Source organism: Pelodiscus sinensis, chromosome 18, assembly GCF_052426305.1.
Source record: "Pelodiscus sinensis isolate ZL-2025 chromosome 18, ASM5242630v1, whole genome shotgun sequence".
Taxonomy (NCBI): Eukaryota; Metazoa; Chordata; order Testudines; family Trionychidae; genus Pelodiscus; species Pelodiscus sinensis.
The window spans coordinates 933,403-958,198 of record NC_143069.1 but is presented as its reverse complement, the minus strand read 5'-3'; the positions used below and the strand labels follow the sequence as shown (position 1 = coordinate 958,198).

The 24,796-nt window shown below is 69.2% G+C and overlaps 1 protein-coding gene across 12 annotated transcripts in view; it reads left to right on the top strand.

Annotated features, from left to right (window-relative positions):
- RYR1 (ryanodine receptor 1) overlaps positions 1-24,796 on the top strand; it is a 154,298-nt gene that overhangs the window by 55,884 nt on the left and 73,618 nt on the right. For all 12 annotated transcript variants that reach the window (XM_089769837.1, XM_089769842.1, XM_089769833.1 and 9 more), the window contains 18 exons: positions 363-474; positions 2,218-2,361; positions 3,469-3,742; positions 4,367-4,481; positions 15,471-15,603; positions 15,684-15,778; positions 15,927-16,062; positions 17,981-18,167; positions 18,688-18,799; positions 18,876-18,996; positions 19,662-19,831; positions 20,219-20,439; positions 21,455-21,545; positions 22,436-22,576; positions 22,794-22,957; positions 23,513-23,591; positions 24,313-24,402; positions 24,520-24,660. In XM_089769837.1, the coding sequence (XP_089625963.1) occupies positions 363-474; positions 2,218-2,361; positions 3,469-3,742; positions 4,367-4,481; positions 15,471-15,603; positions 15,684-15,778; positions 15,927-16,062; positions 17,981-18,167; positions 18,688-18,799; positions 18,876-18,996; positions 19,662-19,831; positions 20,219-20,439; positions 21,455-21,545; positions 22,436-22,576; positions 22,794-22,957; positions 23,513-23,591; positions 24,313-24,402; positions 24,520-24,660 (2,526 nt within the window). The remainder of the gene's footprint in view (positions 1-362; positions 475-2,217; positions 2,362-3,468; positions 3,743-4,366; positions 4,482-15,470; positions 15,604-15,683; positions 15,779-15,926; positions 16,063-17,980; positions 18,168-18,687; positions 18,800-18,875; positions 18,997-19,661; positions 19,832-20,218; positions 20,440-21,454; positions 21,546-22,435; positions 22,577-22,793; positions 22,958-23,512; positions 23,592-24,312; positions 24,403-24,519; positions 24,661-24,796) is intronic.

Genomic DNA, 24,796 nt, shown 5'->3' with positions numbered 1-24,796 from the left:
CCTCCCTGCCCACCCTGGCTCCGGCACTCGCCCCGCCCCTCCCTGCCCACCCTGGCTCCGGCACCTGCCCCTCCCTGCCCACCCTGGCTCCGGCACCGCCCCGCCCCTCCCTGCCCACCCTGGCTCTGGCACCCGCCCCTCCCCTCCCTTCCCACCCTGGCTCAGGCACCGCCCCGCCCCTCCCTGCCCACCCTGGCTCCGGGGTGGTGCCAGCCCCTGAATGGCTCCAGGATGTCTGGGCCAGGGCAGCGGGTGCTGTGGAGCAGGGCGAGGGAGGAGAGGACGGGGCCTGCTGCTGCCTCCCACAGTCCCCTGCAGCTTCCAGGGATCTGCTACCCCCCTCACCCCCCCTGCCCCCCCAGATCAACATGCTGCTGCACTTCAAGAACGGGGCGGACGAGGAGGAGTGCCCGGTGCCCGAGGAGATCCGCGCCGAGCTGCTGGACTTCCACACGGATCTGCTGAGCCACTGCGGTGAGGGGCCCCGCCCGCCAGCCCCCTGCCCTGGGACCCTCCTGCAGCCCCCTGCCCGGGCCTGTCCGACTGGGCGCCCCCCCCCCAGCACCCGGGGCCCGTGACACCCCTCCCCCCCAGCACCCGGGGCCCGTGACACCCCTCCCCCCCAGCACCCGGGGCCCGTGTGTTGCCGTAGTGGGGGGTGTTGCTACAGTCGGTGCTTGCGGTAGGGGTGCGCTTCCTTCAGTCCCCTGCGCTCTGGGGGGGGGCTGGGCATGGTTAGGGACGAGGGGTGGGCGGGGCGACCCCAGGCGGGGCGGGGGGGTGAGGCTGCCTGCTCCGGGTCCCTGCGGTCTGGGGGGGGGCCGGGCGTGGTTAGGGACGAGGGGCGGGCGGGGCGACCCCAGGCGGGGGGGAGGTTGCTGGCTCCGGGTCCCTGCGCTCTGGGGGGGGCGGGCGTGGTTAGGGACGAGGGGCGGGCGGGGCGACCCCAGGCGGGGGGGAGGCTGACGGCTCCGGGTCCCTGCGGTCTGGGGGGGGGCCGGGCGTGGTTAGGGACGAGGGGCGGGCGGGGCGACCCCAGGCGGGGGGGAGTTTGCTGGCTCCGGGTCCCTGCGCTCTGGGGGGGGCGGGCGTGGTTAGGGACGAGGGGCGGGCGGGGCGACCCCAGGCGGGGGGGAGGCTGACGGCTCCGGGTCCCTGCGCTCGGGGGGGGGGGGCTGGGCGTGGTTAGGGACGAGGGGCGGGCGGGGCGACCCCAGGCGGGGGGGAGGGGGGGAGGCTGACGGCTCCGGGTCCCTGCGCTCTGGGGGGGGGCCGGGCGTGGTTAGGGACGAGGGGCGGGCGGGGCGACCCCAGGCGGGGGGGAGGTTGCTGGCTCCGGGTCCCTGCGCTCGGGGGGGGGGCCGGGCGTGGTTAGGGACGAGGGGCGGGCGGGGCGACCCCAGGCGGGAGGGAGGGGGGGAGGCTGACGGCTCCGGGTCCCTGCGCTCTGGGGGGGGCGGGCGTGGTTAGGGACGAGGGGCGGACGGGGCGATCCCGGGCGGGGGGGAGGGTGCTGGCTCCGGGTCCCTGCGCTCTGGGGGGGGGGGGGGGGGGGGGGGGCGGGCGTGGTTAGGGACGAGGGGCGGACGGGGCGATCCCGGGAGGGGGGGAGGCTGACGGCTCCGGGTCCCTGCGCTCTGGGGGGGGCGGGCGTGGTTAGGGACGAGGGGCGGGCGGGGCGACCCCAGGCGGGGGGGAGGGGGGGAGGCTGACGGCTCCGGGTCCCTGCGCTCTGGGGGGGGGCGGGCGTGGTTAGGGACGAGGGGCGGGCGGGGCGACCCCAGGCGGGGGGGAGGGGGGGAGGCTGACGGCTCCGGGTCCCTGCGCTCTGGGGGGGGGCGGGCGTGGTTAGGGACGAGGGGCGGGCGGGGCGACCCCAGGCGGGGGGGAGGGGGGGAGGCTGACGGCTCCGGGTCCCTGCGCTCTGGGGGGGGCGGGCGTGGTTAGGGACGAGGGGCGGGCGGGGCGACCCCAGGCGGGGGGGAGGGGGGGAGGCTGACGGCTCCGGGTCCCTGCGCTCTGGGGGGGGCGGGCGTGGTTAGGGACGAGGGGCGGACGGGGCGATCCCGGGAGGGGGGGAGGCTGACGGCTCCGGGTCCCTGCGCTCTGGGGGGGGCGGGCGTGGTTAGGGACGAGGGGCGGGCGGGGCGACCCCGGGCGGGGGGGAGGTTGCTGGCTCCGGGTCCCGCGCTGCCCGTCACACCCGCGCTCCCCCAGGCATCGAGGCGGAGGCGGGGCAGGAGGCGGAGGCCGAGGAGGCGTCGCTGCGGCGCCGTCTGGCCGCGCTGGTGCAGAAGGTGCTGAGTCTGCGCAGGAAGGAGCAGGCGGAGGAGTCGCCCCCGGAGGAGGAGCCGGCGCCCAGTGAGCGGGGGGGGACCCGGCCCTGCTCTGCCCTCGCGCGGGGTCCTGCTCGGGGGGGGGCCTCGTCTTCGGCCCCCCAGAGCGGAGAGATCCTGAGCCAGGGCCCCGAGGTGCCGTCTTGGGCTCCAGGCCCCAGGGGCCATTTGCCTCTGAGCCCCGACCCCCAGCCGCCTGGAGCCCCCCCGCCCTGTGCCCCCCCTGGTGCCCCCCAGCCGCCTGGATCCCCCCCCGCCCTGTGCCCCCCCTGGTGCCCCCCAGCCGCCTGGAGCCCCCCCACCCTGTGCCCCCCCTGGTGCCCCCCAGCCGCCTGGAGCCCCCCAGCCCTGTGCCCCCCCTGGTGCCCCCCCAGCCGCCTGGAGCCCCCCAGCCCTGTGCCCTCCTTGGTGCCCCCCAGCCGCCTGGAGCCCCCCAGCCCTGCGCCCCCCCTGGTGCCCCCCAGCCGCCTGGAGCCCCCTGCCCTGTGCCCCCCCCTGATGCCCCCATAGCTGCCTGGAGCCCCCTGCTCTGTGCCCTCCCTGGTACCCCCTGCCCCCCAGCCGCCTGGAACCCCTCAGCCCTGTGCCCTCCCTGCCCCCCAGCCGCAGCTCAGAGCTTCGAGTACAAGGGTGACACACCTGCAATCAGCATGTGAACCAGCAAATCGTAACCTGCCCATGGACACCTTGCATGTGACCCCGCCCTCCTGCCCCCCCCGTGGCCTGGCCCCGCCCTCCTGCCCCCCCCGTGGCCTGGCCCCGCCCTGCTGCCCCCTCCCCCTGTGGCCTGGCCCCGCCCCTCCTCCCCCCCCCGTGGCCTGGCCCCGCCCTCCTGCCCCCCCCCCGTGGCCTGGCCCCGCCCTGCTGCCCCCTCCCCCTGTGGCCTGGCCCCGCCCTGCTGCCCCCCTCCCCCCATGGCCTGGCCACGCCCCTCCCCCCCCCCGTGGCCTGGCCCCGCCCTGCTGCCCCCCTCCCCCCATGGCCTGGCCACGCCCCTCCCCCCCCCGTGGCCTGGCCCCGCCCTGCTGCCCCCCTCCCCCCATGGCCTGGCCATGCCCCTCCCCCCCCCCCCCGTGGCCTGGCCCCGCCCTCTCCCGCCGCCCCCGTGCCTGACTCGGACTCCCCGCGCCAGGCTCGCTGCAGGAGCTGGTCTCGCACACCGTGGTGCACTGGGCGCAGGAGTCCTTCATCCAGAGCCCGGCGCTGGTGCGCATCATGTTCAGCCTGCTGCACCGGCAGTACGACGCCATCGGGGAGCTGCTGCGCGCCCTGCCCCGCGCCTACACCATCAACGCCGTGTCCGTGGGCGACGCCATGGGCCTGCTGGAGAGCCTGGGGCAGATCCGCTCCCTGCTCATCGTGCAGATGGGCCCCGAGGAGGAGACCCTCATGATCCAGAGCATCGGGTACCTGCCCCGCCCCCGCCCCGGGGCCCCTCTATCGCCTCGGCCCCGCCCCCGCCCTGGGGCCCTCTATCGCCTTGGCCCCGCCCCCGCCCCGGGGCCCCTCTATCGCCTCGGCCCCGCCCCCGCCCTGGGGCCCTCTATCGCCTGGGCCCCGCCCCCGCCCTGGGGCCCTCTATCGCCTGGGCCCCGCCCCCGCCCTGGGGCCCTCTATCGCCTCGGCCCCGCCCCCGCCCTGCGGTCCCTCTATTGCCTGGGCTCTGGGGTCCCCCCATTGCCCTGCCCCCGCCGTGGGGTCCCTGTATCGCCTGGGCCCCGCCCCGGGGCCCCCCATCGCCTGGGCCCCGCCCCCGCCCTGGGATCCCCCCGTCGCCTGGGCCCTGCCCCCGCCCTGGGGTCCCCCCATTTCCTGGGCCCCCGAGGCCTGGGGTCTCCACGCACTCTACCCTGCTCATGCCCTGCCCCCCTCCCCTTGGCTTGTGGGGATCCACCCCTGGACGTGGGCCCCCGGCCCCTCTCCCTGCTCTGCATCCCCCCAACCGGGCTCCCTGGCGGGAGGCCAGCAGGCCACACGACTCAGCGTTGAGTGTCCAGCCCCCCGGCCACCACGTCCCCCTCCCTCCGCAGGAACATCATGAACAACAAAGTCTTCTACCAGCACCCCAACCTCATGCGGGCGCTGGGCATGCACGAGACGGTCATGGAGGTGATGGTCAACGTGCTGGGCGGGGGCGAGTCCAAGGTGAGTGCGGGGGGCCGGCGGGAGGGGCCGTGGGGTGTGGGGGGCCAGCGTGCGGGGTGCCTGGGCCAGGGCGGGAGGGGCCGTGGGGTGCGGGGGGCCAGCATGCGGGGTGCGTGGGGTGTGGGGGGCCAGCGTGCGGGGGGCCTGGGCCGGGGCGGGAGGGGCCGTGGGGTGCGGGGGGCCAGCGTGCGGGGGGCCTGGGGCGGGAGGGGCCGTGGGGTGCGGGGGCCAGCGTGCGGGGTGCCTGGGCCGGGGCGGGAGGGGCCGTGGGGTGCGGGGGCCAGCGTGCGGGGGGCCTGGGCCGGGGCGGGAGGGGCCGTGGGGTGCGGGGGGCCAGCGTGCGGGGGGCCTGGGCCGGGGCGGGAGGGGCCGTGGGGTGCGGGGGGCCAGCATGCGGGGTGCGTGGGGTGTGGGGGGCCAGCGTGCGGGGGGCCTGGGCCGGGGCGGGAGGGGCCGTGGGGTGCGGGGGGCCAGCGTGCGGGGGGCCTGGGGCGGGAGGGGCCGTGGGGTGCGGGGGGCCAGCGTGCGGGGGGCCTGGGCCGGGGCGGGAGGGGCCGTGGGGTGCGGGGGCCAGCGTGCGGGGGGCCTGGGCCGGGGCGGGAGGGGCCGTGGGGTGCGGGGGCCAGCGTGCGGGGGGCCTGGGCCGTGGCGGGAGGGGCCGTGGGGTGCGGGGGCCAGCGTGCGGGGGGCCTGGGCCGGGGCGGGAGGGGCCGTGGGGTGCGGGGGGGCCAGCGTGCGGGGGGCCTGGGCCGGGGCGGGAGGGGCCGTGGGGTGCGGGGGGGGCCAGCGTGCGGGGTGCCTGGGCTGGGGTGGGAGGGGCCGTGGGGTGCGGGGGGCCAGCGTGCGGGGTGCCTGGGCCGGGGCGGGAGGGGCCGTGGGGTGCGGGAGGCCAGCGTGCGGGGGGCCTGGGCCGGGGCGGGAGGGGCCGTGGGGTGATGGCTCTGTCCGGGCGCGCTGGTCGTCCCTGGGCCGGCTGGTCTGAGCGATGGGCTGGTGTCGATCCCAGTGAGCTCTGCTGGGGGGGGCCGCTCTGTGGAGAGGGCCGGTGGGCACCCCCAGGGCAGGCCCCGAAAGGCAATGTGTTCGTGGATCTCATTGGGTCTGTCTACACTACCCCGCTAGTAGGGGGTAATGTATGCATACCGAACGTGCTAATGAAGCCCGGGATTTGAATTTCCCGGGCTTCATTTGCATAAACTGGGCACCGCCATTTTTAAATCCCTGCTCGTTCGAACCCCGTGCAGCGCGGCTACACACGGCACAGGCTAGATAGTTGGAACTAGGAAGCCATTCCGCACTATCTACGCCTCGGCTACGCGCGGCACGGGCTAGATAGTTGGAACGAGGAAGCCATTCCGCACTATCTACGCCTCGGCTACGCGCGGCACGGGCTAGATAGTTGGAACGAGGAAGCCATTCCGCACTATCTACGCCTCGGCTACGCGCGGCACGGGCTAGATAGTTGGAACGAGGAAGCCATTCCGCACTATCTACGCCTCGGCTACGCGCGGCACGGGCTAGATAGTTGGAACGAGGAAGCCATTCCGCACTATCTACGCCTCGGCTACGCGCGGCACGGGCTAGATAGTTGGAACGAGGAAGCCATTCCGCACTATCTACGCCTCGGCTACGCGCGGCACGGGCTAGATAGTTGGAACGAGGAAGCCATTCCGCACTATCTACGCCTCGGCTACGCGCGGCACGGGCTAGATAGTTGGAACGAGGAAGCCATTCCGCACTATCTACGCCTCGGCTACGCGCGGCACGGGCTAGATAGTTGGAACGAGGAAGCCATTCCGCACTATCTACGCCTCGGCTACGCGCGGCACGGGCTAGATAGTTGGAACGAGGAAGCCATTCCGCACTATCTACGCCTCGGCTACGCGCGGCACGGGCTAGATAGTTGGAACGAGGAAGCCATTCCGCACTATCTACGCCTCGGCTACGCGCGGCACGGGCTAGATAGTTGGAACGAGGAAGCCATTCCGCACTATCGACGCCTCGGCTACGCGCGGCACGGGCTAGATAGTTGGAACGAGGAAGCCATTCCGCACTATCGACGCCTCGGCTACGCGCGGCACGGGCTAGATAGTTGGAACGAGGAAGCCATTCCGCACTATCGACGCCTCGGCTACGCGCGGCACGGGCTAGATAGTTGGAACGAGGAAGCCATTCCGCACTATCGACGCCTCGGCTACGCGCGGCACGGGCTAGATAGTTGGAACGAGGAAGCCATTCCGCACTATCGACGCCTCGGCTACGCGCGGCACGGGCTAGATAGTTGGAACGAGGAAGCCATTCCGCACTATCTACGCCTCGGCTACGCGCGGCACGGGCTAGATAGTTGGAACGAGGAAGCCATTCCGCACTATCTACGCCTCGGCTACGCGCGGCACGGGCTAGATAGTTGGAACGAGGAAGCCATTCCGCACTATCTACGCCTCGGCTACGCGCGGCACGGGCTAGATAGTTGGAACGAGGAAGCCATTCCGCACTATCTACGCCTCGGCTACGCGCGGCACGGGCTAGATAGTTGGAACGAGGAAGCCATTCCGCACTATCTACGCCTCGGCTACGCGCGGCACGGGCTAGATAGTTGGAACGAGGAAGCCATTCCGCACTATCTACGCCTCGGCTACGCGCGGCACGGGCTAGATAGTTGGAACGAGGAAGCCATTCCGCACTATCTACGCCTCGGCTACGCGCGGCACGGGCTAGATAGTTGGAACGAGGAAGCCATTCCGCACTATCTACGCCTCGGCTACGCGCGGCACGGGCTAGATAGTTGGAACGAGGAAGCCATTCCGCACTATCTACGCCTCGGCTACGCGCGGCACGGGCTAGATAGTTGGAACGAGGAAGCCATTCCGCACTATCTACGCCTCGGCTACGCGCGGCACGGGCTAGATAGTTGGAACGAGGAAGCCATTCCGCACTATCTACGCCTCGGCTACGCGCGGCACGGGCTAGATAGTTGGAACGAGGAAGCCATTCCGCACTATCTACGCCTCGGCTACGCGCGGCACGGGCTAGATAGTTGGAACGAGGAAGCCATTCCGCACTATCTACGCCTCGGCTACGCGCGGCACGGGCTAGATAGTTGGAACGAGGAAGCCATTCCGCACTATCTACGCCTCGGCTACGCGCGGCACGGGCTAGATAGTTGGAACGAGGAAGCCATTCCGCACTATCTACGCCTCGGCTACGCGCGGCACGGGCTAGATAGTTGGAACGAGGAAGCCATTCCGCACTATCTACGCCTCGGCTACGCGCGGCACGGGCTAGATAGTTGGAACGAGGAAGCCATTCCGCACTATCTACGCCTCGGCTACGCGCGGCACGGGCTAGATAGTTGGAACGAGGAAGCCATTCCGCACTATCTACGCCTCGGCTACGCGCGGCACGGGCTAGATAGTTGGAACGAGGAAGCCATTCCGCACTATCTACGCCTCGGCTACGCGCGGCACGGGCTAGATAGTTGGAACGAGGAAGCCATTCCGCACTATCTACGCCTCGGCTACGCGCGGCACGGGCTAGATAGTTGGAACGAGGAAGCCATTCCGCACTATCTACGCCTCGGCTACGCGCGGCACGGGCTAGATAGTTGGAACGAGGAAGCCATTCCGCACTATCTACGCCTCGGCTACGCGCGGCACGGGCTAGATAGTTGGAACGAGGAAGCCATTCCGCACTATCTACGCCTCGGCTACGCGCGGCACGGGCTAGATAGTTGGAACGAGGAAGCCATTCCGCACTATCTACGCCTCGGCTACGCGCGGCACGGGCTAGATAGTTGGAACGAGGAAGCCATTCCGCACTATCTACGCCTCGGCTACGCGCGGCACGGGCTAGATAGTTGGAACGAGGAAGCCATTCCGCACTATCTACGCCTCGGCTACGCGCGGCACGGGCTAGATAGTTGGAACGAGGAAGCCATTCCGCACTATCTACGCCTCGGCTACGCGCGGCACGGGCTAGATAGTTGGAACGAGGAAGCCATTCCGCACTATCTACGCCTCGGCTACGCGCGGCACGGGCTAGATAGTTGGAACGAGGAAGCCATTCCGCACTATCTACGCCTCGGCTACGCGCGGCACGGGCTAGATAGTTGGAACGAGGAAGCCATTCCGCACTATCTACGCCTCGGCTACGCGCGGCACGGGCTAGATAGTTGGAACGAGGAAGCCATTCCGCACTATCTACGCCTCGGCTACGCGCGGCACGGGCTAGATAGTTGGAACGAGGAAGCCATTCCGCACTATCTACGCCTCGGCTACGCGCGGCACGGGCTAGATAGTTGGAACGAGGAAGCCATTCCGCACTATCTACGCCTCGGCTACGCGCGGCACGGGCTAGATAGTTGGAACGAGGAAGCCATTCCGCACTATCTACGCCTCGGCTACGCGCGGCACGGGCTAGATAGTTGGAACGAGGAAGCCATTCCGCACTATCTACGCCTCGGCTACGCGCGGCACGGGCTAGATAGTTGGAACGAGGAAGCCATTCCGCACTATCTACGCCTCGGCTACGCGCGGCACGGGCTAGATAGTTGGAACGAGGAAGCCATTCCGCACTATCTACGCCTCGGCTACGCGCGGCACGGGCTAGATAGTTGGAACGAGGAAGCCATTCCGCACTATCTACGCCTCGGCTACGCGCGGCACGGGCTAGATAGTTGGAACGAGGAAGCCATTCCGCACTATCTACGCCTCGGCTACGCGCGGCACGGGCTAGATAGTTGGAACGAGGAAGCCATTCCGCACTATCTACGCCTCGGCTACGCGCGGCACGGGCTAGATAGTTGGAACGAGGAAGCCATTCCGCACTATCTACGCCTCGGCTACGCGCGGCACGGGCTAGATAGTTGGAACGAGGAAGCCATTCCGCACTATCTACGCCTCGGCTACGCGCGGCACGGGCTAGATAGTTGGAACGAGGAAGCCATTCCGCACTATCTACGCCTCGGCTACGCGCGGCACGGGCTAGATAGTTGGAACGAGGAAGCCATTCCGCACTATCTACGCCTCGGCTACGCGCGGCACGGGCTAGATAGTTGGAACGAGGAAGCCATTCCGCACTATCTACGCCTCGGCTACGCGCGGCACGGGCTAGATAGTTGGAACGAGGAAGCCATTCCGCACTATCTACGCCTCGGCTACGCGCGGCACGGGCTAGATAGTTCGAACGAGGAAGCCATTCCGCACTATCTACGCCTCGGCTACGCGCGGCACGGGCTAGATAGTTGGAACGAGGAAGCCATTCCGCACTATCTACGCCTCGGCTACGCGCGGCACGGGCTAGATAGTTGGAACGAGGAAGCCATTCCGCACTATCTACGCCTCGGCTACGCGCGGCACGGGCTAGATAGTTGGAACGAGGAAGCCATTCCGCACTATCTACGCCTCGGCTACGCGCGGCACGGGCTAGATAGTTGGAACGAGGAAGCCATTCCGCACTATCTACGCCTCGGCTACGCGCGGCACGGGCTAGATAGTTGGAACGAGGAAGCCATTCCGCACTATCTACGCCTCGGCTACGCGCGGCACGGGCTAGATAGTTGGAACGAGGAAGCCATTCCGCACTATCTACGCCTCGGCTACGCGCGGCACGGGCTAGATAGTTGGAACGAGGAAGCCATTCCGCACTATCTACGCCTCGGCTACGCGCGGCACGGGCTAGATAGTTGGAACGAGGAAGCCATTCCGCACTATCTACGCCTCGGCTACGCGCGGCACGGGCTAGATAGTTGGAACGAGGAAGCCATTCCGCACTATCTACGCCTCGGCTACGCGCGGCACGGGCTAGATAGTTGGAACGAGGAAGCCATTCCGCACTATCTACGCCTCGGCTACGCGCGGCACGGGCTAGATAGTTGGAACGAGGAAGCCATTCCGCACTATCGACGCCTCGGCTACGCGCGGCACGGGCTAGATAGTTGGAACGAGGAAGCCATTCCGCACTATCGACGCCTCGGCTACGCGCGGCACGGGCTAGATAGTTGGAACGAGGAAGCCATTCCGCACTATCGACGCCTCGGCTACGCGCGGCACGGGCTAGATAGTTGGAACGAGGAAGCCATTCCGCACTATCGACGCCTCGGCTACGCGCGGCACGGGCTAGATAGTTGGAACGAGGAAGCCATTCCGCACTATCGACGCCTCGGCTACGCGCGGCACGGGCTAGATAGTTGGAACGAGGAAGCCATTCCGCACTATCGACGCCTCGGCTACGCGCGGCACGGGCTAGATAGTTGGAACGAGGAAGCCATTCCGCACTATCGACGCCTCGGCTACGCGCGGCACGGGCTAGATAGTTGGAACGAGGAAGCCATTCCGCACTATCGACGCCTCGGCTACGCGCGGCACGGGCTAGATAGTTGGAACGAGGAAGCCATTCCGCACTATCGACGCCTCGGCTACGCGCGGCACGGGCTAGATAGTTGGAACGAGGAAGCCATTCCGCACTATCGACGCCTCGGCTACGCGCGGCACGGGCTAGATAGTTGGAACGAGGAAGCCATTCCGCACTATCGACGCCTCGGCTACGCGCGGCACGGGCTAGATAGTTGGAACGAGGAAGCCATTCCGCACTATCGACGCCTCGGCTACGCGCGGCACGGGCTAGATAGTTGGAACGAGGAAGCCATTCCGCACTATCTACGCCTCGGCTACGCGCGGCACGGGCTAGATAGTTGGAACGAGGAAGCCATTCCGCACTATCTACGCCTCGGCTACGCGCGGCACGGGCTAGATAGTTGGAACGAGGAAGCCATTCCGCACTATCTACGCCTCGGCTACGCGCGGCACGGGCTAGATAGTTGGAACGAGGAAGCCATTCCGCACTATCTACGCCTCGGCTACGCGCGGCACGGGCTAGATAGTTGGAACGAGGAAGCCATTCCGCACTATCTACGCCTCGGCTACGCGCGGCACGGGCTAGATAGTTGGAACGAGGAAGCCATTCCGCACTATCTACGCCTCGGCTACGCGCGGCACGGGCTAGATAGTTGGAACGAGGAAGCCATTCCGCACTATCTACGCCTCGGCTACGCGCGGCACGGGCTAGATAGTTGGAACGAGGAAGCCATTCCGCACTATCTACGCCTCGGCTACGCGCGGCACGGGCTAGATAGTTGGAACGAGGAAGCCATTCCGCACTATCTACGCCTCGGCTACGCGCGGCACGGGCTAGATAGTTGGAACGAGGAAGCCATTCCGCACTATCTACGCCTCGGCTACGCGCGGCACGGGCTAGATAGTTGGAACGAGGAAGCCATTCCGCACTATCTACGCCTCGGCTACGCGCGGCACGGGCTAGATAGTTGGAACGAGGAAGCCATTCCGCACTATCTACGCCTCGGCTACGCGCGGCACGGGCTAGATAGTTGGAACGAGGAAGCCATTCCGCACTATCTACGCCTCGGCTACGCGCGGCACGGGCTAGATAGTTGGAACGAGGAAGCCATTCCGCACTATCTACGCCTCGGCTACGCGCGGCACGGGCTAGATAGTTGGAACGAGGAAGCCATTCCGCACTATCTACGCCTCGGCTACGCGCGGCACGGGCTAGATAGTTGGAACGAGGAAGCCATTCCGCACTATCTACGCCTCGGCTACGCGCGGCACGGGCTAGATAGTTGGAACGAGGAAGCCATTCCGCACTATCTACGCCTCGGCTACGCGCGGCACGGGCTAGATAGTTGGAACGAGGAAGCCATTCCGCACTATCTACGCCTCGGCTACGCGCGGCACGGGCTAGATAGTTGGAACGAGGAAGCCATTCCGCACTATCTACGCCTCGGCTACGCGCGGCACGGGCTAGATAGTTGGAACGAGGAAGCCATTCCGCACTATCTACGCCTCGGCTACGCGCGGCACGGGCTAGATAGTTGGAACGAGGAAGCCATTCCGCACTATCTACGCCTCGGCTACGCGCGGCACGGGCTAGATAGTTGGAACGAGGAAGCCATTCCGCACTATCTACGCCTCGGCTACGCGCGGCACGGGCTAGATAGTTGGAACGAGGAAGCCATTCCGCACTATCTACGCCTCGGCTACGCGCGGCACGGGCTAGATAGTTGGAACGAGGAAGCCATTCCGCACTATCTACGCCTCGGCTACGCGCGGCACGGGCTAGATAGTTGGAACGAGGAAGCCATTCCGCACTATCTACGCCTCGGCTACGCGCGGCACGGGCTAGATAGTTGGAACGAGGAAGCCATTCCGCACTATCTACGCCTCGGCTACGCGCGGCACGGGCTAGATAGTTGGAACGAGGAAGCCATTCCGCACTATCTACGCCTCGGCTACGCGCGGCACGGGCTAGATAGTTGGAACGAGGAAGCCATTCCGCACTATCTACGCCTCGGCTACGCGCGGCACGGGCTAGATAGTTGGAACGAGGAAGCCATTCCGCACTATCTACGCCTCGGCTACGCGCGGCACGGGCTAGATAGTTGGAACGAGGAAGCCATTCCGCACTATCTACGCCTCGGCTACGCGCGGCACGGGCTAGATAGTTGGAACGAGGAAGCCATTCCGCACTATCTACGCCTCGGCTACGCGCGGCACGGGCTAGATAGTTGGAACGAGGAAGCCATTCCGCACTATCTACGCCTCGGCTACGCGCGGCACGGGCTAGATAGTTGGAACGAGGAAGCCATTCCGCACTATCTACGCCTCGGCTACGCGCGGCACGGGCTAGATAGTTGGAACGAGGAAGCCATTCCGCACTATCTACGCCTCGGCTACGCGCGGCACGGGCTAGATAGTTGGAACGAGGAAGCCATTCCGCACTATCTACGCCTCGGCTACGCGCGGCACGGGCTAGATAGTTGGAACGAGGAAGCCATTCCGCACTATCTACGCCTCGGCTACGCGCGGCACGGGCTAGATAGTTGGAACGAGGAAGCCATTCCGCACTATCTACGCCTCGGCTACGCGCGGCACGGGCTAGATAGTTGGAACGAGGAAGCCATTCCGCACTATCTACGCCTCGGCTACGCGCGGCACGGGCTAGATAGTTGGAACGAGGAAGCCATTCCGCACTATCTACGCCTCGGCTACGCGCGGCACGGGCTAGATAGTTGGAACGAGGAAGCCATTCCGCACTATCTACGCCTCGGCTACGCGCGGCACGGGCTAGATAGTTGGAACGAGGAAGCCATTCCGCACTATCTACGCCTCGGCTACGCGCGGCACGGGCTAGATAGTTGGAACGAGGAAGCCATTCCGCACTATCTACGCCTCGGCTACGCGCGGCACGGGGTTCGAACAAGCCGGCATTTCAAAATGGCGGTGCCCAGTTTATGCAATTGAAGCCCGGGAAATTCAAATCCCGGGCTTCATTTGCACGTTTGGTATGCATACATTACCCCCTAGTGAGCACTAGCAGGGTAGTGTAGACAGACCCATCCAGGTTTGGGGGGAGGCCTCCAACGCCCAGGACCTCTGCACTAGGCACAGGACTGTGGCCATCTATGGCAGGAGAGCTGCCAGCCTGGCCACCAAAGGCCACATGCGAACCCAGGAGCAGGTTTGCATGAAAATCAAGTTGGTCCAGTGAGACCCCCGACCCTGAGCCCTGAGCTTAGAACATAAGAACGGCCAGACTGGGTCAGACCAAAGGTCCATCTAGCCCAGTAGCCTGTCTGCCGACAGCGGCCAACCCTAGGGACCCTGGAGGGGATGGACCGAAGACAATGACCAAGCCATTTGTCTGGTGCTATCCCTCTCCCGCCTTCCACAAACAGAGGCCAGGGACACCATTCCTACCCCCTGGCTAATAGCACTCCATGGACCCAACCTCCATGAATGTATCTAACTTCTCTTTAAACCCTGTTCTAGTCCTAGCCTTCACAGCCTCCTGCAGCAAGGAGTTCCACAGGTTGACTGTGCGCTGTGTGAAGAACTTTCTTTTATTAGTTTTAAACCTGCTCCCCATTAATTTCATTTGGTGTCCTCTAGTTCTTCTATTTAGGGAACTAATAAATAACTTTTCTGTATCAGCCCTCCCCACACTACTCATGATTTTATAGACCTCTATCATATCCCCCCTCAGTCTCCTCTTTTCTAAGCTGAAAAGTCCCAGTCTCTTTAGCCTCTCCTCATATGCGACCCGTTCCAAACCCCTGATCATTGTAGTTGCCCTTTTCTGAACCCTTTCTGAGGCCAAAATCTTTTCTGGGGTGAGGAGACCACGTCTGTACACAGTACTGAAGATATGGCGTCCCATAGTTTGATACTTCCCCGCCTCCTCCTTCCCCTGGCTTCCCCTTCCAGCTCCCTCCTCCCTTGTTTCCCCCTCCCCTCTCCCACCTCCTTTTCCCAGTCTCCCCAGAGGTTAATCCCCCCCCAGTTTTGTTAAATAAAGAGAGTTTCTATTTTTGAACACACGTGTCCTTTATTTTTTACATCAGGAAGGGGGGCCAGGGAAGGGTAAGTGGAAGGAGGTGAGGGAGGGATGGGGCTCGAGCCCCCGATGGGGAGGACTGGGGTGGCTCTGCGGGCTCCTGGGGGTGGAAGCTCTCCTGCAGGGTCTCCTGGATCCTGACACCCCCCGACTGACCCCCCCGGATGGCAGCCTGCGGCAAGTGCAGCCGGGCTGATGGCCGAGCGCTGTGACGTGCCGAGTGCGGGCACTCAGGGCACTCCGAGCCAGGACTGCTTTGCTGTCCCTCAGCGAGGCAGAAAGCAAGCGGGGAGCCCTGAGAACGGTCTGTCCGGGGTGGGGGTCGGCTAGCCTGAGGCAGCAGCCCCACACTCTGTCCTAAGCGGCTCCCTGCCGGCCCTAGCCCCGGCTCGCTGGCAGGTCTCGACGCGCTCGCTGGAATGCGCTAACCGCGTCGGCGCTGTCGTGTGGACGTACCCGGGGCGCGGGCTCTCGTACCCCTGTGCAGGTTGCAGGGTGACGCCGAGAGGAGGCTGCTGCAGGCTCGGGGGGGGGGGGGGGAGCGAGACCCGGCCCCTCCAACACCCTGTGCCCCCCCAGGAGATTCGCTTCCCCAAGATGGTCACCAACTGCTGCCGCTTCCTGTGCTACTTCTGCCGCATCAGCCGCCAGAACCAGCGCTCCATGTTCGACCACCTGAGCTACCTGCTGGAGAACAGCAGCATCGGGCTGGGTGAGCGGGGCGGTGTGACACGCGCGTGCAAACACCTCGCACGCTGCCCCGCCCCGGGCACTAACCCCCTTCTCCCCTAGGCATGCGGGGATCCACCCCCCTGGACGTGGCCGCCGCCTCCGTCATCGACAACAACGAGCTGGCCCTGGCGCTGCAGGAGCAGGACCTGGAGAAGGTGGGGGGCGGGGGGCAGGGCGGGGGAGGGGCAGGCTGGCGGGGGGGGGGGATGTTTGGAGCCAGATCCGCCGCTGGGGTAGGTGGGCATCGGTCCCCCCGCTCCTGGCCCCTCCCGGAGCCCCATGGTCTGCGTGCTCTGCCCCCAGGTGGTGACGTACCTGGCCGGCTGTGGCCTGCAGAGCTGCCCCATGCTGCTGTCCAAGGGGTACCCCGACATCGGCTGGAACCCCTGCGGGGGCGAGCGCTACCTGGACTTCCTGCGCTTCGCCGTCTTCGTCAACGGTGAGCCGGGGGGGCTGGGAGGGGCACCCCAGGGCGACTGGCTCAGAGCCAGCCCCTGCCCCAGCCTGGGGGTCCTGCTCTATAGGGCACCAGGCCAGCCACACTGAGCACATCTGCTCCCCACACTGGCCATAAGAAGTCACCCCCACCTCCCTCAGACACCCCAGTGCTCCCTGTGCCCCCCCAGCCCCCCTCACACAGGGGAGAGGTTCTAACCCATCCCCCCACCTCCCCTCAGACACCCCAGTGCTCCCTGTGCCCCCCCCAGCCCCCCTCACACAGGGGAGAGGTTCTAACCCATCCCCCCACCTCCCCTCACACACCCCAGTGCTCCCTGTGCCCCCCCCAGCCCCCCTCACACAGGGGAGAGGTTATAACCCATCCCCCACCTCCCCTCAGACACCCCAGTGCTCCCTGTGCCCCCCCCAGCCCCCCTCACACAGGGGAGAGGTTATAACCCATCCCCCACCTCCCCTCAGACACCCCAGTGCTCCCTGTGCCCCCCAGCCCCCCTCACACAGGGGAGAGGTTATAACCCATCCCCCACCTCCCCTCAGACACCCCAGTGCTCCCTGTGCCCCCCCCAGCCCCCCTCACACAGGGGAGAGGTTATAACCCATCCCCCACCTCCCCTCACACACCCCAGTGCTCCCTGTGCCCCCCCCCAGCCCCCTCACACAGGGGAGAGGTTATAACCCATCCCCCCCTCCCCTCAGACATCCCTGTGGCCCCCAGCCCCCTCACACAGGGGAGAGGTTATAACCCATCCCCCCCTCCCCTCAGACATCCCTGTGCCCCCCAGCCCCCCTCACACAGGGGAGAGGTTATAACCCATCCCCCACCTCCCCTTAGACATCCCTGTGGCCCCCAGCCCCCTTACACAGGGGAGAGGTTATAACCCATCCCCCCACCTCCCTCACACACCCCAGTGCTCCCTGTGCCCCCCCAGCCTCCCTTACACGGGAGAGGTTATAACCCAGGTCAGTGCAGAGCGTTTTGTGGTGCACAGACCCCCCAGCGGGGGAAGGAGGCAGGTGGGAGCAGGTGCTGGAGCAGGCGGGGAAGCAAGCGGGGGAGCAGGCCCAGAGCAGGAGCCGGAGCAGGGTGGGAGCAGGCCGGAGCTGACCGGGAGCAGGTGGGGAGCAGACAGGGAAGCAAGCGGGGAGCAGGCTGGAGCAGGCGGGGAAGCGAGCAGGGAGCAGGCGGGGAAGCGAGCGGGGAGCAGGCGGGGAATCGAGCGGGGGAGCAGGCCGGAGCAGGCGGGGAAGCGAGCGGGGAGCAGGCGGGGAAGCGAGCGGGGAGCAGGCCGGAGCAGGCAGGGAAGCGAGCGGGGAGCAGGCGGGGAAGCGAGCGGGGAGCAGGCTGGAGCAGGCAGGGAAGCGAGCGGGGAGCAGGCGGGGAAGCGAGCTGGGAGCAGGCAGGGAAGCGAGCGGGGAGCAGGCCGGAGCAGGCGGGGAAGCGAGCTGGGAGCAGGCAGGGAATCGAGCGGGGGAGCAGGCCGGAGCAGGCGGGGAAGCGAGCGGGAGCAGGCAGGGAATCAAGCGGGGGAGCAGGCCGGAGCAGGCGGGGAAGCGAGCGGGGAGCAGGCGGGGAGCAGGCGGGGAAGCGAGCAGGGAGCAGGCGGGGAAGCGAGCGGGGAGCAGGCGGGGAATCGAGCGGGGGAGCAGGCCGGAGCAGGCGGGGAAGCGAGCGGGGAGCAGGCGGGGAATCGAGCGGGGGAGCAGGCCGGAGCAGGCGGGGAAGCGAGCGGGGAGCAGGCGGGGAGCAGGCGGGGAAGCGAGCGGGGAGCAGGCGGGCAGCAGGGCGGGAGCGAGCCCCTTGCTAGGGAGCCGGTCTCGGACGGAAGAGTCCCAGAAGGTGCCAGCCCCCACCACTGGTCCCCGTGCGCCCGCCTTGGCCTGACGCGCCGCCCCCGCAGGCGAGAGCGTGGAGGAGAACGCCAACGTGGTGGTGCGCTTGCTGATCCGGCGGCCCGAGTGCTTCGGGCCGGCCCTGCGCGGGGAGGGCGGCAGCGGGCTGCTGGCTGCCATCGAGGAGGCCATCAAGATCTCGGAGGACCCGGCCCGGGATGGCCCCACGGTCAAGAAGGACCGGCGGCGGGAGCTGTGCGTGTGGGCGCGGTGCACGTGGGCCGGGGTGGTGGTGCGCATCGTGCCGCGTGGGTGCATGCACGGGGGCGGACGCCATGTGTTCTGAGAGGGGTGTTGGTGCGCGGGACGTTTGCACACGCACACGCGCTTCGTCATGTGCACTGCGTGTGCGTGGGGCACACCCAGGCAGCGTGTGCGAGCACATGGGCCACGCGTGTGCACCTGTGCCAGGGTGCGTGTGCACGGGCTGAGTGGGCCCTCTCCTCGCCCAACACATTTGCCAGGCACCAGGACGGACGCCCTGCCCCGGAGCCAGAGCCCCCGGTCCCTGCGTGCTGCCCTGCTCAGCGCCGTGCGAGATCCACCAGTGCTTTCCACGCTCGCACCAATGCCCCACACGCTGCCCTCCCCCACAGCCCCCTAAGTCACCCACCTGCGTGTTCCCTCCCCCGTGTGCCAGGCCCGCGCCCACCCTCCCTGCCTGGCTGGGGGCCGCAGGATCCCGCCCCTCACTCGCGCTCTCTGCGCCCCACAGGTTCGGGGGGGAGGAGGTGCACGAGGAGAACCGGGTGCACCTGGGCAACGCCATCATGTCCTTCTACGCGGCGCTGATCGACCTGCTGGGGCGCTGCGCCCCCGAGATGCACGTAAGGGCCGGGCGGGGGGGGGGGGGAGGGCGGGGGGGGCCACGGCCGGCGGGTGACACCTGCGCTCTCCCTGCAGCTGATTCAGGCCGGGAAGGGGGAGGCGCTGCGGATCCGGGCCATCCTGCGCTCCCTGGTGCCCCTGGACGACCTGGTCGGCGTCATCAGCCTCCCGCTGCAAATCCCAGCCTTCGGCAAGGGTACGAGCCGGCCTTCCCCGGGGGGCTGGGCAGGGGGGCCGGGGCCTTCCCTGGGGGCTGGGCAGGGGGGCCGGGGCCTTCCCCGGGGGGCTGGTCGGGGGGGCAGCGGCCTTCCCCAGGGGACTGTGCGGGGGGGCCGGGGCCAGGACCTTCCCTGGGGGGCTGGTCAGGGGGGCCGGGGCCTTCCCCGGGGGCTGGGGCCTTCCCTGGGGGCTGGGGCCTTCCCTGGGGGCTGGGCGGGGGGCCCGGGGCCTTCCCCAGGGGGCTGGTCAGGGAGGCTGGGGCCGGGACCTTCCCTGGGGGCTGGTCGGAGGCCCGGGGCCTTCCCCGGGGGGCTGGTCAGGGGGGCCGGGGCCTTCTCCAGGGGGCTGGGTGGGGGTCCCGGGGCCTTCCCCGGGGGCTGGTCAGGGGGGCCGGGGCCTTCCCCGGGGGGCTGGGTGGGGGTCCCGGGGCCTTCCCCGGGGGCTGGTCAGGGGGGCCGGGGCCTTCTCCAGGGGGCTGGGTGGGGGGCCAGGGGGCTGGCTGTCTCTGGGGCGGGAACGGGACGTGGGGCGCTGGCTCCCTTCCGGCTGGGGGGGCCCGGCCTGATGGCTCAGGGATTCTCGGGGTCCCGGCCCGACGGGGGGCCCTGGCGGAGCAGCTGCGACCCGTCCGTGCGCCCGCAGACGGGACCGTGGTGGAGCCGCGCATGTCGGCCGGCTTCGCGCCGGATCACAAGGCGCCCATGGTGCTGTTCCTGGACCGTGTCTACGGCATCGAGAGCCAGGACTTCCTGCTGCACGTGCTGGAGGTCGGCTTCCTGCCCGACATGCGGGCTGCCGCCTCGCTCGACACCGTGAGTGGGGCAGGCCGTGGGGCGGCCGGCGGGGATCCCCTGGGGGCTGGGCCGTGGGGCGGCCGGCGGGGATCCCCTGGGGGCTGGGCCGTGGGGCGGCCGGCGGGGATCCCCTGGGGGCTGGGCCGTGGGGCGGATCTCCCCGCAGTGGGGCAGGGCCGTGGGGCAGTTGGCCGGGATTTGCCTGGACACTGGGCCGTGGGGTGGGCGGCCGGGATCCCCCTGGCCGTGGGGCGGGCGGCTGGCTAGGCAGGGCCGTGGGGCGGGCGGCCGGGATCTCCTGGGGGCTGGGCCGTGGGGCAGAGCTGTGGGGTGGCCAGGCCGTGGGCCCAGGGGGCCGGGATCCCCCCGCCGATGCCCCCCCCGCGCTGCCACCTGCCCCCCCAGGCGGCGTTCAGCACCACGGAGATGGCGCTGGCGCTGAACCGGTACCTGTGCTGCGCCGTGCTGCCCCTGGTCACCAAGTGCGCGCCCCTCTTCGCGGGCACCGAGCACCGCGCCATCATGGTGGACTCCATGCTGCACACCGTGTACCGGCTGTCCCGCGGGCGCGCCCTCACCAAGGCCCAGCGCGACGTCATCGAGGAGTGCCTCATGGCGCTGTGCCGGTACGAGCCCCACCCTCCCTGGGGCGCCTGCAGCTGTCAGGCCTCCTGCCCCCAGGGCCTCTGGCCCCCCAGGCCTCCCTGCCCCCCAGGGCCTCTGGCCCCCCAGGGCTCCCTGCCCCCCAGGGCCTCCTGCCCCCCAAGGCCTCCCTGCCCCCCAGGGCCTCCCGGCCTCCCTGCCCCCCAGGGCCTCCTGCCCCCAGGGCCTCCCTGCCCCCCAGAACCTCCTGTGCCCCAAAGCCTCCTGCCCCCCAGAGCCTCCCTGCCCCCCAGGGCCTCCAGCCCCCCAAGGCTTTCCTGCCCCCCAGGGCCTCCTGCCCCCCAAGGCCTTCCTGCCCCCCAGGGCCTCCCGGCCTCCCTGCCCCCCAGGGCCTCCTGTCCCCCAAAGCCTCCTGCCCCCCAGGGCCTCCCTGCCCCCCAGAATCTCCTGCCTCCCAGGGCATCTGCCCCCAGCCGCTGCTCCACCCCGCCCTGAAGCCTCACTGTCCTTGTCCCGCGAAGCCCTGTGTGGCGGCGCGTGGGGGTCCCGCCTCCTGCACCCCGTAGTGGCCCGGACAGACTCCCCCAGCCGGTAGAACAGGGGGGTTTAGCGCTTCTCTGGGATGCAGCCCAGCACAGATGGGATCTGGTTCCAGGGCCGGCCTAGGATGCCTCAGGCCCCCTGGAGATGGGGGAGCCTGGGCCCCTAAACCCCAGCCCCTTCCCCATGATTCCAGACAGAAAACTCCAAATTTCCTCCAGCCCTGCCCCCGCAGCCCGGGCTCACTCCGCCCCCCTGCCGTGTCCCTCTCCCTGGGAGATATGGTGGGACAGGCTGAGGGCCCCTTGCACAGTGACTCCTGCCCTGTCCTGCCACCCGCGGGGGTCACACAGCCCACCGCCCAGCACAGCAACCCGCCAGGTCCCACACTACATCCCGCCATTTGCCTGGGGAAACCCTGCAGCGGGGGGTTCCACAGGTTCACGACCTCTCCCCCGGTGTCCCGGCAGCCTGCTGTGAGCCGCCCTCTCCCCCCAGGTACATCCGTCCCTCCATGCTGCAGCACCTGCTGCGCCGGCTGGTCTTCGACGTGCCCATCCTCAACGAGTTTGCCAAGATGCCCCTGAAGGTGAGGGCAGGGGAGGCGCCGCGGCCGTGGCTGGGCTTGCTCAGGTGGAGAACACCAGGCGGGGGCCACGGCCAGGGCGGTAGGACCGGGTGTAGTGCAGCAGCGGCTGTACCCTCGCGGGGCCGGCTGGACCCTGGCACCCCCCTCGCGGGGCCGGCTGGGCTGTGGGGCCCTGGCACCCCCCTCGCGGGGCCGGCTGGACCCTGGCACCCCCCTCGCGGGGCCGGCTGGGCTGTGGGGCCCTGGCACCCCCCTCGCGGGGCCGGCTGGGCCCTGGCACCCCCCTCGCGGGGCCGGCTGGACCCTGGCACCCCCCTCGCGGGGCCGGCTGGGCTGTGGGGCCCTGGCACCCCCCTCGCGGGGCCGGCTGGACCCTGGCACCCCCCTCGCGGGGCCGGCTGGGCTGTGGGGCCCTGGCACCCCCCTCGCGGGGCCAGCTGGACCCTTGCACCCCCCTCGCGGGGCCGGCTGGACCCTGGCACCCCCCTCGCGGGGCCGGCTGGGCTGTCTGGCCCTGGCACCCCCCTCGCGGGGCCGGCTGGGCTGTGGGGCCCTGGCACCCCCCTCGCGGGGCCAGCTGGACCCTGGCACCCCCCTCGCGGGGCCGGCTGGACCCTGGCACCCCCCTCCCGGGGCCGGCTGGACCCTGGCACCCCCCTCGCGGGGCCAGCTGGGCTGTGGGGCCCTGGCACCCCCCTCGCCGGCTGGGCAGTGGGGCACTGGCACCCCCTTCGCGGGGCACAGCCGGCCAGCTAACAGTGCAGCCGCCCTATAGTCCGTGGGGCACGAGCCGGCGCTGGCTCTGGGGGGTCTCCCAGCGCGGTGGCTGCCCCGGGCTGGTGCTGGCAGAGGGCAGGGGGCTGCCCTCCCCCGGTGACTGTGCCCCCCAGCTCCTGACCAACCACTACGAGCGGTGCTGGAAGTACTACTGCCTGCCCACCGGCTGGGCCAGCTACGGCGTCAGCTCCGAGGAGGAGTTACACCTCACCCGCAAGCTCTTCTGGGGCATCTTCGACTCCCTGGCTCACAAGGTGGGGGCAGCGCGGGGGCAGCTGTGAGTGGGGGGGCAGGCCGGGGGAGGGGTGATCGGAGCAGGAAGGGGAGGGAGGCTGGGGGCAGGCGGGGGGGGAGGAGGGGCAGGCTGGGGGCAGGCGGGGGGAGGGGCAGGCCGGGGGAGGGGCGACCGGGGCAGGAAGGGGAGGGAGGCTGGGGGCAGGCGGGGGGAGGTGCTGACACCCCCCCCCACAGAAGTTCGACGCGGAGCTGTACAAGCTGGCCATGCCCTGCCTCTGCGCCATCGCTGGGGCCCTGCCCCCCGACTACGTGGACGCCAGCTACTCCTCCAAGACGGAGAAGAAGGCCTCCGTGGACGCCGAGGGCAACTTCGACCCCCGGCCCGTCGAGACCCTCAAGTGAGGAGCCCCCCGACCCCTGCCCCCCATCCCGCCCCCCCCCCCAGGATCCCCCCCCCCTTCCTTCCCACTCCTCGTCCCCAGGCCCCCCGACCCCTCCCCCCCCCCCCCCCCTTCCCCGCCCCCCACCCTCCCCCCCCCCGACCTCCATCCCCCCCATCCCCAGGCCCCCCATCCCCATCCCCCCAACCCCTGCCTTCCCACTCCTCGTCCCCAGCCCCCCCTCCTGACCTCGGTCCCCCCTCCTCATCCCCAGACCCCCCCCCGACCTCTGCTCCCCCTCCTCATCCCCAGACCCCCCCCGACCTCTGCTCCCCCTCCTCATCCCCAGCCCCCCTGACCTCCAGCCCCCCCACATCCCCAGCCCCCCCAACCTCGGCCTCCCCCTCCTGACCCCAGCCCCCCAGTGCGCATCTGCCCTTGGAGCTCCGGGGTCCTGGCCCAGCGCCCTGCGGAGCGGCTCCCCCTTGGGGGGACCAAACAGTCTGGCCCCCAGTGCCCGAGAGGGGCCCCAGCTGCAGCTGCGCCCCCCCCTGAGCGCTGCTCCCCCCACAGCGTCATCATCCCTGAGAAGCTGGACACCTTCATCAACAAGTACGCCGAGCACACGCACGAGAAGTGGGCCTTCGACAAGGTACGGCCCCCCGGCCCTGCTCCCCTCCCCCGCCGGCCCCCCGGCCCTGCTCCCCTCCCCCCGCCGGCCCCCCGGCGCTGCTCCCCTCCCCCGCCGGCCCCCTCTGGTGCTGCTCCCCTCCCCCGCCGGCCCCCTCTGGTGCTGCTCCCCTCCCCCGCCGCCCCCCCCCGGCGCTGCTCCCCTCCCCCGCCGGCCCCCCGGCGCTGCTCCCCTCCCCCTCCAGGCCGTGACCTGGGACCCTCTGTGACGGTGCGTTGGGGTTCCCCCGTCTCCTGCACCCCCGCAATGGCCCGGACAGACTCCCCCAGCCGGTAGAACAGGGGGGTTTATTGCCTTTCCAGGATACAGCCCAGCACAGATGGGATCTGGTTCCAGGGCAGGCCTAGGATGCCTCAGGCCCCTGGAGATGGGGGAGCCTGGGCCCCTAAACCCCAGCCCCTTGCTGAGGCTGCTTCCTGCATGCTCCCAGCCAGAAACCCAGCTCCCTCTCCTCCAGCCCTGCCCCCAGCCCGGCCGGCGTTTCCCTCCCTGGGGGTAGCTGGTCCGCCAGGTTTGGAGCCCCCCTTGCATAATGACTCGCCCCCGCCCTGCTGGGCCGTGCTGCAGCCAGCAGAGGTCGCCCACAGCCCACCCCAGCGCAGCAACCAGCAGGGCCCCCCCCATCACACCTCCCTCCCCCCCCATCACACCTCCCTCCCCCCCATCACACCTCCCTCGGCAGATCCAGAACAACTGGACCTTCGGGGAGACGATCGACGAGGAGGCCAAGACGCACCCCATGCTGCGCCCCTACAAGACCTTCTCCGAAAAGGTACCCCCGGCCGTGGTTCCCCCCCCCCCCGCCCCGCTGAGACGGGGGAGATCTCGGCCCCCAGCCCCAAGGGGGCCCCGTCTGGCTCCCCCCGAACCCGCCTGGCTTGGCCCGCAGGACAAGGAGATCTACCGCTGGCCCATCAAGGAGTCCCTCAAAGCCATGATGGCCTGGGAGTGGACGGTGGAGAAGCCCGGCGAGGGCGAGGAGGAGAAGAGCGAGAAGAAGAAGACGCGGAAGATCTCGCAGTCGGCCCAAGTGAGGCAGCGCCGCTTGTGGGGGCTCAGGGCCCTGTCCCTGTTCGGGGGGGCAGTGGGGGCTAGTGGTCAGAGCGGGGGCAGGGAGCCGGGTTCTGTCCCTGTTCGGGGGGGCAGTGGGGACTAGTGGTCAGAGC